The sequence below is a fragment of the Pristiophorus japonicus genome, chromosome 2, assembly GCF_044704955.1.
Source record: "Pristiophorus japonicus isolate sPriJap1 chromosome 2, sPriJap1.hap1, whole genome shotgun sequence".
NCBI lineage: Eukaryota > Metazoa > Chordata > Chondrichthyes > Pristiophoridae > Pristiophorus > Pristiophorus japonicus.
Genome location: NC_091978.1, coordinates 157,384,902 through 157,398,313, shown reverse-complemented (window position 1 = coordinate 157,398,313; position 13,412 = coordinate 157,384,902). Strand labels below are relative to the sequence as shown.

At 43.3% G+C, this 13,412-nt stretch overlaps 1 protein-coding gene across 2 annotated transcripts in view; it reads left to right on the top strand.

The window, feature by feature from the left end:
- LOC139241781 (PGAP2-interacting protein-like) overlaps nucleotides 1-13,412 on the top strand; it is a 244,748-nt gene that overhangs the window by 72,125 nt on the left and 159,211 nt on the right. For both annotated transcript variants that reach the window (XM_070870083.1, XM_070870084.1), the window contains one exon: nucleotides 2,185-2,339. In XM_070870083.1, the coding sequence (XP_070726184.1) occupies nucleotides 2,185-2,339 (155 nt within the window). The remainder of the gene's footprint in view (nucleotides 1-2,184; nucleotides 2,340-13,412) is intronic.

Genomic DNA, 13,412 nt, shown 5'->3' with positions numbered 1-13,412 from the left:
GGAGTCGGCTTTGCCGTCAAGAATGAGCTGGTCAACCGCCTCAAAGACTCCCACTGTGGGGTCAACGAACCCCTCATGACTCTTCGTATCACCCTATCTCGGAACCAATGTGCCACAGTCATCAGTGTGTACGCCTCTACACTCGATGCAACGGATGAGGCTAAAGAGGGTTTTTATTCCAATCTCGAGACATCCTTGTCCCGCGTCCCCACGGGCGACAAATTGATCCTCCTGGGTGATTTTAATGCCAGGGTTGGCAAAGACACAGCCCTCTGGGGAGGCGTGATTAGCAGAGAGGGGGTAGGGAAAGCCAACTCCAGCGGTACCCTACTCCTGACAAAATGTCTAGAACATGAACTCCTCATCACCAACACCCTGTTCCACCAGAGGGACAAATAAAAGGCATCGTGGCAACACCCTCGCTCCAAACACTGGCACCTGCTTGACTATGTCATCGTCCGAGCCAGGGATTGCAAGGATGTGCGCATCACCCGCGCCATGACAGGAGCTAACGACCACCGCCTAATCCGATCCATCATCAACATTAACGTTGCCCCAAAGAGGGGACAGCAGAAGCAGTTCCACAAAAAAGTTAATGCCGGGGCACTTAGAGACCCAGCTAAGAGAGCCCTATACAGCCAGCGCCTCACAGCCAATCTGGAGTGCCTTGATGACTCTGAGATGCTGAATCCCCATAGCGCTTGGTCTGCCCTCCAGGCCTCTATAGTACCTGTGAAGAGACACTTGATAGGGTAGATATTGGGAGAATGTTTTCCCTGCCTGGGGAGTCTAGGGGTCACAGTCTCAGAATAAGGGGTCGGCCATTTAGGACAGCCATGATTTTTTATTATTCGTTCCTGAGATGTGGGCGTCGCTGGCAAGGCCAGCATTTATTGCCCATCCTTAATTGCCGTTGAGAAGGTGATGATGAGCCACCTTCTTGACTGGCTTGCTCAGCTCTTTTAGAGGGCTGTTAAGAGTCAACTACATTGCTGTTCGTATGGAGTCACCTGTAGGCCTGACCAGATAAGAACAGCAGATTTCCTCCTCTAAAGGGTATTAGTGACCAAATGTTTTTTCTTTGACAATCTGGTAGTTTCATGGTCACCATACGAGCTGTGCTTTTAAAATTCCAGATTTATTTAATTAACTAAATTTAAATTCCCCAGCTTTCATGGTGTAATTTGAATTCATGTCACCAGATCATTAGTACAGGCCTCTGGATTACTAGCCCAGTAACATAACCACCATGCTACTATTCCCTATCTTCTTGAATGGCACAGCTGGCTCAAAGGGTTGAATGGCCGACTCCTGCTGTGTTCTTGTATTAATATTACATAATGCATTGTATTAATAAATATGTGACAATTTATCCAAATCATTCACTTATTCAAGCAGGGGTGTTTGGGAAACCATTCAGATGTGTATGTCTCCAATCTGAGGGTACCCAAAAAGTCTCTTTAGCAAGTAGCCCTGTAGTGGCAATAGTGAAATCTTGGAATTCTGTTCAGAGGATATGGATTGAATTTAGCTTCTCTTTGTAGATACTTTCCATCCAGGTTATTCAACCCAACAAGTCCATGTCAGTGTTTACATGCCACAAGAGCAAATAGTTCTAATCACATATACCCACCCTGTTCTCGTATCCCTTCAACCCTTTTATCTTCATCCACCCATCCAATCTAATCTTGAATAGACATAGGCCGGAATTTTCTGACCCTCCTTGGTACAGGGTTGGGGGGAGGCGCTTGAATCCCCCACCCCCATCCTTCCCCCCCAAACCTGGGACTCTGTGTTGAATGATGCGGTCCATTTTTTGGGAATGAGGGGTGGGGGAAGGAAAGGTAGAGGACATAGTGTTTCCTCTGTCAAGCATAACTTCTGTCAGTTGAATCGGAGTACTGTTGACGTTGGATAAGGAAATACTTATGGGCCCGTACTAAAACACTCTTGGCTGAAGGATGAGGAAAGCCACGAAAAGGGACAAACTGGAGTCAATGTGGGGTAATATTTTGTTGATGAAGTAAAATTGTAGAAAGGAGAAATGATTGAAAACCAAATGTAAAATAATTAATTGACAACTGAATGGTTCCTCAAAAGTGACTCTTTGGGTAAACCAGACGTAATGAATTTCCACAAAGGGTAAACAGATACTAACATATTTATTGTATTTCATATTTATAGGCTCTGCAGCAGCTGGGGTTTCATTCTAGGTCATATTCTGCTACTTGTACTCAGGATCTGGCATACCTCCCTGAACCCAGTGTGGACATGCAGCACATTCAACTCTTTAATACTATCTCTGGGTGCCATAGTGACTGTGGACAGAATACATTCAGGTAAACAAAACATTCAAGCAAGACGGTGTTGGAACGTTCAAGGAAGTTACAATGTTCCTCTAGCTAGTCTATGTAGAAACTGCAGGCTATGTATACCGTAACATTTATTTTTGCGAACATTTATTATAGGCCTCCAGATTTTTTTTAAATTTGAAAAATATTTTTTTCAGAATAGTTACGATTTGCCAAGTAGAATCCTTTGACCAGGTAGAAATCCATTTGGCAGGTTTATTTAGCATTCAGCTATGGCTTGATTAGATAATATTTTTCATGAAATCAGTGGAAATACACAACCTAAAATGTTGGTTCTTTTGTTAGAACAATGCAGATTATGGAATGATGTAATAGAAATAATTTAAATTATGTAAGGATGGAATAGGGTATATAGAAGCACATATTTTCCAGTAGTTCAGGTTCACGAATGAGGGACCCTAGATATAAAATTTAATGCAAGATATTTAGAACAGTGGGCAGGAAATCTTTCTTCACATAGAGAGTTGTGCGGCTGTGGAATTCACTTCCAGAGTTAGTGGTGGGGGCAGAAACTATAGGGGGAATTTTAACCTGAAAGAACGGGCTGGTTTGAGGGTGTGGGGGAAGTTCAAGTATTAAAAATCTAAATCCGACCCCAACCCACCCACTTACAGGTTTAACGGAGACGGGATGGTGTCAGGCACCCAACCCGCCAGCGGGTTGGCACTTTAAATATGATAATGAGACCCTGAAGTCTCTGATTTAACTTGTTGTAGCCGACTGGGGATCCCGGGCCTCGGGAGCAATCCTTATGGGCCGGTAGGAGCAACACTGCTTCCTCCTGCCGCCCCCCCCCCCACCTCCGCCCCCCCTCCCAAGCTCACCCACCATCAGCCCACCCCATCACCCCATACAAACCCTTGGGGTCAGGGATTGTACCCCGCTCCCCCGGGCTTGAAACCCCCTCCCCCCATCTTCCCCTCCAACTTGGGGTTTGCACCTACCTGTTTGTTGCAGCTTCCTTCTTAGCATTTCCCGCAATCCACAGCCCGCACCTCCCTGCACCGGGGACGGTCAGAAAATTCCGGCCTATGTCTATTCAAGATTAGATTGGATAGATGGATGAAGGGAAAAGGGTTGAAGGGATACGAGAATAGGGTGAATATATGTGATTAGAACTATTTGCTCGTGTAGCAGGTAAACACCGACATGGACTTTTTGGGCTGAATAACCTGGCTCTGTGTTGTACGTTCAATGTATTTACATGTATAATAGCTACACAGTGCAGCTGGGGCATTTCACTTTTTTTTAATGAAGGAACTCACAATATGTATTGGATGCTTATTGAAGGCAACAGTTGATATTTGATATGTGGTTTTGCAGGTTAGAAAATTAACACGAAAAGTGACCACCACCGTTATGCTGTCACCAAGGTGGCACTCATTAACACTGGGTTGAAGGCTCTGCACCCAGCAAGTTTTGAATGAAATCATTTCAGTGGGACTTACTGTTGCTTAATTTAGTGCAAAACCTCCATGCTGGTGCAAAACAAGAGGGAACAGACTGTTTGTTTATTTACAGTGCAATCGTACAATTAGGGACATTTCATTGTAAAGACTACGAATTTGTTTACAAGCATAGAAGCATAGAAACATAGAAAATAGGTGCAGGAGTAGGCCATTCGGCCCTTCGAGCCTGCACCACCATTCAATAAGATCATGGCTGATCATTCACCTCCGTACCTCTTTCCTGCTTTCTCTCCATACCCCTTGATCCCTTTAGAGGTAAGGGCCATATCTAACTCGCTCTTTAATATATCCAATGAGCTGGCATCAACAACTCTCTGTGGTAGAGAATTCCACAGGTTAACAATTCTGAGTGAAGAAGTTTCTCCTCATCTCAGTCCTAAATAGCTTACCCCTTATCCTTAGACTGTGTCCCCTGGTTCTGGACTTCCCCAACATCGGGAATATTCTTCCTGCATCTAACCTTCCTGCATCCTGTCAGAATTTTATATGTTTCTATGAGATCCCCTCTCATCCTTCTAAACTCCAGTGAATACAGGCCCAGTCGATCCAGTCTCTCCTCATATGTCAATCCTGCCATCCCGGGAATCAGTCTGGTGAACTTTCGCTGCACTCCCTCAATAGCAAGAACATTCTTCCTCAGATTAGGAGATTAAAACTGAACACAATATTCCAGGTGAGGCCTCACCAAGGCCCTGTACAACTGCAGTAAGATCTCCCTGCTCCTACACTCAAAACCCTTAGCTATGAAGGCCAACATACCATTTGCCTTCTTCACCGCCTGCTGTACCTGCATGCCAACTTTCAATGACTGATGTACCATGACACCCAGATCTCGTTGCACCTCCCCTTTTCCTAGTCTGCTGCCATTCAGATAATATTCTGTCTTTGTGTTTTTACCACCAAAATGGATAACCTCACATTTATCCACATTATACTTCATCTGCCATGTATTTGCCCACTCACCTAACCTGTCCAAGTCACCCTGCAGCCGCTTAGCATCCTCCTCACAGCTCACACCGCCACCCAGCTAAGTGTCATCTGAAAACTTGGAGATATTACACTCAATTCCTTCATCTAAATCATTGATGTATATTGTAAATAGCTGGGGTCCCAGCACTGAGCCCTGCGGCACCCCTCTAGTCACTACCTGCCATTCCGAAAAGGACCCGTTTATCCCGACTCACTGCTTCCTGTCTGCCAACCAGTTCTCTATCCACATCAGTGCATTACCCCCAATGCCATGTGCTTTAATTTTGCACACCAATCTCTTGTGTGGGACCTTGTCAAAAGCCTTTTGAAAGTCCTAATACACCACATCCACTGGTTCTCTCTTGTCCACTCTACCAGTTACATCCTCAAAAAATTCTCGAAGATTTGTCAAGCATGATTTCCCTTTCATAAATCCATGCTGACTTGGACCGATCCTGTCACTGCTTTCCAAATGCATTGCTATTTCATCTTTAATAATTGATTCCAACATTTTCCTCACTACTGATGACAGGCTAACCGGCCTATAATTACCCATTTTCTCTCTCCCTCCCTTTTTAAAAAGTGGTGTTACATTAGCTACACTCCAGTCCATAGGAACTGATCCAGAGTTGATAGACTGTTGGAAAATGATCACCAATGCATCCACTATTTCTAGGGCCACTTCCTTAAGTACTCTGGGATGCAGACTATCAGGCCCTGGGGATTTATTGTCCTTCAATCCCATCAATTTCCCTAACACAGTTTCCCGCCTAATAAGGATTTCCTTCAGTTCCTCCTTCTCACTAGACCCTCGGTCCCCTAGTATTTCCGGAAGGTTAATTGTGTCTTCCTTCGTGAAGACAGAACCAAAGTATTTGTTCAACTGGTTTGCCATTTCTTTGTTCCCCATTATAAATTCACCTGAATCTGACTGCAAAGGATCTACGTTTGTCTTCACTAATCTTTTTCTCTTCACATATCTGTGGAAGCGTTTGCAGTCAGTTTTTATGTTCCCAGCAAGCTTCCTCTCATACTCTATTTTCCCCCTCTAATTAAACCCTTTGTCCTCCTCTGCTGAATTCTAAATTTCTCCCAGTCCTCAGGTTTGCTGCTTTTTCTGGCCAATTTATATGCCTCTTCCTTGGATTTAACACTATCCTTAATTTCCCTTGTTAGCCATGGGTTGAGCCACCTTCCCCGTTTTATTTTTACTCCAGACAGGGGTGTACAATTGTTGAAGTTCATCCACGTGATCTTTAAATGTTTGCCATTGCATATCCACCGTCAACCCTTTTAAGTATCACTCGCCAGTCTATTCTAGCCAATTCACGTCTTATACCATCGAAGTTTCTTAAGTTCAGGATCCTAGTCTCTGAATTAACTGTGTCTTAATAAAGAATTCTACCATATTATGGTTGCTCTTCCCCAAGGGGCCTCGCACAACAAGATTGCTGATTAGTCCTTTCTCATTACACATCACCCAGTCTAGGATGGCCAGCCCTCCAGTTGGTTCCTCGACATATTGGTCTAGAAAGCCATCCCTAATACTCTCCAGGAAATCCTCCTCCACCGCATTGCTACCAGTTAGGTTAGCCCAATCAATGTGTAGATAACTGCTGTACCTTTATTGCACGCATCCCTAATTTCTTGTTTGATGCTGTCCCCAACCTCACTACTATAGTTTGGTGGTCTGTACACAACTCCCACTCGTGTTTTCTGCCCTTTGGTATTCTGCAGCTGCACCCATACAGATTCCACATCATCCAAGCTATGTCCTTCCTTACTATTGTGTTAATTTCCTTTTTAACCAGCAACGCTACCCCACCTCCTTTTCCTTTCTGTCTATCCTTCCTGAATGTTGAATATCCCTGGATGTTGAGTTCCCAGCCTTAGTCACCCTGGAGCCATGTCTCCGTGATGCCAATTATATCAGATTCGTTAATTGCTGCCTGCGCATTTAATTCGTCCACCTTATTACGAATACTCCTCGCATTGAGGCACAGAGCCTTCAGGCTTGTCTTTTTAACACACTTTGCTCCTTTAGAATTTTGCTGTAATGTGCCCCTTTTTGATTTTTGCCTTGGGTTTCTCTGCCCTCCACTTTTACTTTTCTTTTGTCTATGTTTTGCTTCTGCCCCCATTATACTTCCCTCTGTCTGCCTGCATAGGTTCCCTTCACCCTGCCATATTGCATTTACAGTAACTTAGAATACTTTAGAGCTTGCTTCAGTGACTGTACTTTCTTTTGATATATTTGAACATTTACTGTATCTAAAAACATGTTTCTTGCAGTTTATAAATATGATTCATAATTTCTGTGTTTTGTATACTGGCACTTCAGAGTTACAGAGTGTCTTGAAATCCTACGCTGTCTAAATATGAGGTTTTACTCTGCTTATTAGTCAATTTTCCGTGGCAGTGCAGGTAGAAAATTAAGACTAAGTGCAGTATTCAGATCAAGCAGAGTTAGAGAGCAGAGGCTAACTGGCGCAAGGCAGGATAGTGGGGAAGAGGAAAGATATGGAGAAAGATGGGAAAGAAAGAGGGAGATTAGGAGGTGGATGGGAGCGAGAGGGCAGAAGAAGAGGGTGGAGAGTGGAGAATGGGGGGTGTGTGATCTGGCAGAGGAGTGGGAGGCTGCATGGAGAAGAGGGGAGAGCAGAGGTCGGAAACCTCCACTCCATCTACCACGTGCAGAATTTCATCTCTGGGTGGAAATGGTCTGGTAAGCAACTTAGAACTGCTGGGATTTAAAAATCTTCCCAGAAGGTGGATGGAGTGGGTTAAACTACCCTTCCACCTGTGGTATTGGAATACCTTTTCAGCAAGGCGGTTGGGAGTATAATGTTTCCTTTGCTAGGAGTTGGGAGCGATCGGAACAGGGCCAGTTCAGGTAGGCACATTAAATGTTGCGTTTCTTTCGATAGGACTGGAAAATTAAGGCTTCATAGATCACAAGCTCACGGGTGAAATAACAACATAACATAAGAAATAGGAGCACAAGTAGGCCATTTGGGCCCTCGAGTCTGCTCCACCATTCAATAGGATCATGGCTGATCTGATCCTGGCCTCAACACCACTTCCTCGCCCGCTCCCCATTCCCCTTGACTCCTTTATCATTCAAAAATCTGTCTATCTCCACCTTAAATATATTCAAAGACCCAGCCTCAACAGCTCCCTGGCGTAGAGAATTCCAAAGATTCACAAACCTCAGAGAAGAAATTCCTCATTTCTGTCTTAAATGGACAACCCCTTATTCTGAAACTATGTCCCCTAGTTCTAGATTCCCTTATGAGGGGAAACATCCTCTCTGCATCTACCCTGTCAGGACCCCTCAGAATCTTGTAAATTTCAATAAGATCACCTCTCATTCTTCTTAACTCCAATGAGTATAGGCTCAACCTACTCAACTTTTCTTCATATGACAAACCCTTCATCTCAGGAATCAACATCGTGAACCTTCTCTGCCTCCAATATAAGTATATCCTTCCTCAAATAAGGAGACCAAAACTGTACACAGTACTCCAGGTATGCTCTTACCAACGCCCTGTACAGTTGGAGCAGGACTATCACTATCACTGGGGGGGTAGTGCTGAACAGGCTAATGGGACTGAAGGTAGACAAGTCCCCTGGTCCTGATGAAATGCATCCCAGGGTATTAAAAGAGATGGCGGAAGTTATAGCAGATGCATTTGTTATAATCTACCAAAATTCTCTGGACTCTGGGGAGGTACCAGCGGATTGGAAAGCAGCTAATGTAACGCCTCTGTTTAAAAAAGGGGGCAGGCAAAAGGCAGGTAACTATAGGCCGGTTAGTTTAACATCTGTAGTGGGGAAAATGCTTGAAACTATCATTAAGGAAGAAATAGCGGGACATCTAGATAGGAATAGTGCAATCAAGCAGACGCAGCATGGATTCATGAAAGGGAAATCATGTTTGACTAACTTACTGGAATTCTTTGAGGATATAACGAGCATGGTGGATAGAGGTGTACCGATGGATGTGGTGTATTTAGATTTCCAAAAGGCATTCGATAAGGTGCCACACAAAAGGTTACTACAGAAGATAAAGGTATGCGGAGTCAGAGGAAATGTATTAGCATGGATAGAGAATTGGCTGGCGAACAGAAAGCAGAGAGTCGGGATAAATGGGTCCTTTTCCGGTTGGAAATTAGTGGTTAGTGGTGTGCCACAGGGATCGGTGCTGGGACCACAACTGTTTACAATATACATAGATGACCTAGAAGAGGGGACAGAGTGTAGTGCAACAAAATTTGCAGATGACACTAAGATTAGTGGGAAAGCGGGTTGTGTAGAGGACACAGAGAGGCTGCAAGGAGATTTGGATAGGTTAAGCGAATGGGCTAAGGTTTGGCAGATGGAATACAATGTCGGAAAGTGTGAGGTCATTCACCTTGGGGAAAAAAACCAGTAAAAGAGAATATTATTTAAATTGGGAGAAATTACAACATGCTGTGGTGCAGAGGGACCTGGGGGTCCTTGTACATGAATCCCAAAAGGTTAGTTTGCAGGTGCAGCAGGTAATCAGGAAGGCAAATGGAATGTTGGCCTTCATTGCGAGAGGGATGGAGTACAAAAGCAGGGAGTTCTTGCTGCAACTGTATAAGGTATTGGTGAGGCCGCACCTGGAGTACTGCGTGCAGTTTTGGTCACCTTACTTAAGGAAGGATATACTAGCTTTGGAAGGGGTACAGAGACGATTCACTAGGCTGATTCCAGAAATGAGGGGGTTACCTTATGATGATAGATTGAGTAGACTGGGTCTTTACTCCTTGGAGTTCAGAAGGATGAGGGGTGATCTTATAGAAACATTTAAAATCATGAAAGGGATAGACAAAATAGAGGCAGAGAGGTTGTTTCCATTGGGATGGGAGACTAGAACTAGGGGGCACAGCCTCAAAATACGGAGGAGCCAATTTAAAACCGAGCTGAGAAAGAATTTCTTCTCCCAGAGGGTTGTGAATCTGTGGAATTCTCTGCCCAAGGAAGCAGTTGAGGCTAGCTCATTGAATGTTTTCAAGTCAAAGATAGATAGATTTTTAACCAATAAGGGAATTAAGGGTTACGGGGAGAGGGCGGGTAAGTGGAGCTGAGTCCACGACCAGATCAGCCATGATCTTATTGAATGGCGGAGCAGGCTCGAGGGGCTAGATGGCCGACTCCTGTTCCTAATTCTTATGTTTTTATGACTTCCCTGCTTTTATACTCTATCCCCCTTTCAATAAAGGCCAACATTCTATTTGCCTTCCTGATTAATTGTTGTACCTGCATGCTAACTTTTTGTGTTTCATGCATAAGAAACCTCAGATCCCTCTCGACTCCAGCATTTTGTAGTTTCTTCCCATTTAAATAATACTTTGATTTTTTTATTTTTCCTCCCGGTGGGTAACCTCACATTTTCCCACATCTGCCAAATGTTTGCCCACTCCCTTTGCAGATTCTTTGAATTCTCCTCTCAACTTGCTTTCCCACCCATCTTTGTATCATCAGTAAATTTGGCTGCATTACACTCGGTCCCTTCATCCAAGTCATTAATGTAGATGTAAATAGTTGAGGTCCCAGCACTGATCCCTCTGGCATCCCACTAGTTACAGTTTTCCAACTTGAAAATGATCCATTTATCCCGACTTTCTGTTTTCTGTAAGTTAGCCAATCCCCTAGCCACGCTAATATATTACCCCCAACCCCATGAGCTCTTATATTGTGCAGTAACCTTTTATGTGGCACCTTATCAAATGCTTTCTAGAAATCCAAATACACAACATCATCTACTGGTTCCCCTTTATCCACCCTGCTCGTTACATCCTCAAAGACTCTGTTTGACTACATTATGAATTTCTAAATGTCCTGCTACTAGTTCCTTAATGATGGACTCCAGCATTTTCGCAATGACAGATGTTAGGCTAACTGGTCTATAGTTTCCTACTTTCTGTCTCCCTTCTTTCTTAAATAGGGGCGCTACATTTGCAGATTTCCAGTCCAGTAGATCACAACCAATGCATCCACTATCTCTGCAGCCACCTCTCCTAAGACCCTAGGATGCAGGCCATCAAGTTCATGGGGACTTGTCCACCTTTAGTCCCATTAGTTTGCCTTGTACTTTACCTCTAGCGATAGTGATTGTTTCAAGTCCCCTCAATTATTGGGATGTTTTTCGTGTCTTCTACCGTGAAGACCGATACAAATATTTGTTCAACATCTCTGCCATTTCCCTGTTTCCCATTATTAATTCCCCAGTCTCATCCTCTAAGATACCAACATTTACTTTAGCTACTCGCTTCCTTTTTATATACCTCCAGAAGCTCTTACTGCCTGTTTTTATATTTCTTGCTAGTTTACTCTCATATGCTATCTTCTCTGTCTTTAGCGTTTTTTTAGTCGTCCTTTGCTGGTTTCTAAAAATGTCCCAATCCTCTGGCCTTCCACTGTTCGAAACATTGTATTCTTTTGTTTTCCAATTTGAAATCATCCTTTACTTGCTCAATTAGTTAGGGATGGTTCATCCTTCTCTTAGAGTCTTTGTTTCTCACTGGAATATATCTTTGTTCAGAGTAATGAAATATCTCCTGAAATGTTTGCCACTGTTTTTCTACAGTCTTATCCTTTAATATATTTTCCCAGTCCACTTTAACCAACTCTGTCTTCATACCTTTGTAATTACCTTTATTTAAGTTCAGGACACTAGTTTGAGGCCTAGCTTTCTCAACCTCAAACTGAATTTGAAATTCTACCATGTTGTGATCACTCTTCCCAAGAGTTTCCTTCACTACGAGATCATTAATTAATCCAGACTCGTTACACGTTACCAGATTTAAAATAGTCTGCTCCTTGGTTGGTTCCACAACGTATTGTTCCAAGAAACCATCCCACATACACTTTATGAACTCTTCCTCAAGGCTACCTTTGCCAATTTGATTTGTCCAATCAATATGAAAGTTAAAATCGCCCATGATTATTGTCGTACCTTTCTTACAAGCCTACATTATTTCTTGATTTACACTCTGTCCTACAGTGTGGCTACTGTTTGGGGGCCTTTCGACCACTCCCACCAGTGACTTATTTCCCTTATTATTTCTTATCTCCACCCAAACTGATTCTACATCTTGATCTTCTGAACCAATATAATTTCTCACTAAATGAGGAGGTTAAAGCAGTGGATCGCAAGAGGGACCACGTTAAAGAAAAAGGAAAAAAGGTTATGAAGAAAAAGGGAGAGAGATGTTGAAACAACAGTAAAAGGGAGAGGCTTTGTTGTTAAGTTAATAATTACACCTTTGACTGTTGGATGATGCAAGATTTTAGACCGATTAGAAGACTGACACTGGCATTCTACACAAGATACTGCCTTAATTACATTCTGCCAGGTAGAGGTTGAACTCTTGAAGCCAGTTGCTATCAGCCCTGAATCATATAAATGTTTAATATTAAGGGCGTGGGTGCGCGTTCACGAGCATTCATAAATAAATGATTCTTGCAAATTAACTTAACACATTTATTTTATGAAGATGCTCTTCCTCATTCATTTAATGCTGGAAAACCGCCTAATGTCTTTTGTGTGGAAATGCTTGGCGCCTCACTACATTAGATGCTACTGTTTTTAGAATCTAATGTTACATAACTACTATAAAGGGCCTATCGCAGTGTAACAGGTACTACAAGTACCTTCGGACACTTTTAGAATGCATTTTCTGATCGAGATTGGGTGATGCAGGACTTTACAAGCCATTTTGAAATTTAACGTGGTGTCACACCTCGGGATATTGATATATTTGTCACCAGTTTGATAATTTGTCACCATCCTCCGCCTGCTCTACAATGATATGCAAACCGTGATCCTGACAAACAGATCCACCATAGACCCAATCCACGTCCAGACCGGGGTCAAACAGGGCTGCGTCATCGCACCAACGCTCTTAAGAACATAAGAAATATTAGCAGGAGTAGGCCATTTGGCCCCTTGAGCTTTTTCCGCCATTCAATTAGATCATGGCTGATCTGATCATGGACTCAGCTCCACTTCCCTGCTCGCTCCCCATAACCCTTTATTCCCTTATCGCTCAAAAATCTGTCTACACCGCCTTAAATATATTCAATGACACAGCCTCCACAGTTCTCTGGGGCAGAGAATTCTATGGATTTATAACCCTCAGAGAGGAAATTCCTCCTCATCTCAGTTTTAAATGGGCGACCTCTTATTCTGAGACTATGTCCCCGAGTTTTAGTTTCCCCTATGAGTGGAAATATCCTCTCTGCATCCGCCTTGTCGAGCCCCCTCATTATCTTATATGTTTTAATAAGATTACCTCTCATTCTTCTGAACTCCAATGAGTATAGGCCCAACCTACTCAACCTATCTTCATAAGTCAACCCCCCCATCTCTGGAATCAACCGAGTGAACCTTCTCTGAACAGCCTCCAATGCAAGTATATCCCTCCTTAAATACGGAGACCAAAACTGTACGCAGTACTTCAGGGGTGGTTTTACCAATACCCTGTACAGTTGTAGCAGGACTTCTCTGCTTTTATACTGAATCTTCTCGATCTTTCTTTCTGCAATGCTCCATCTCAGTCTCAACAAGCTC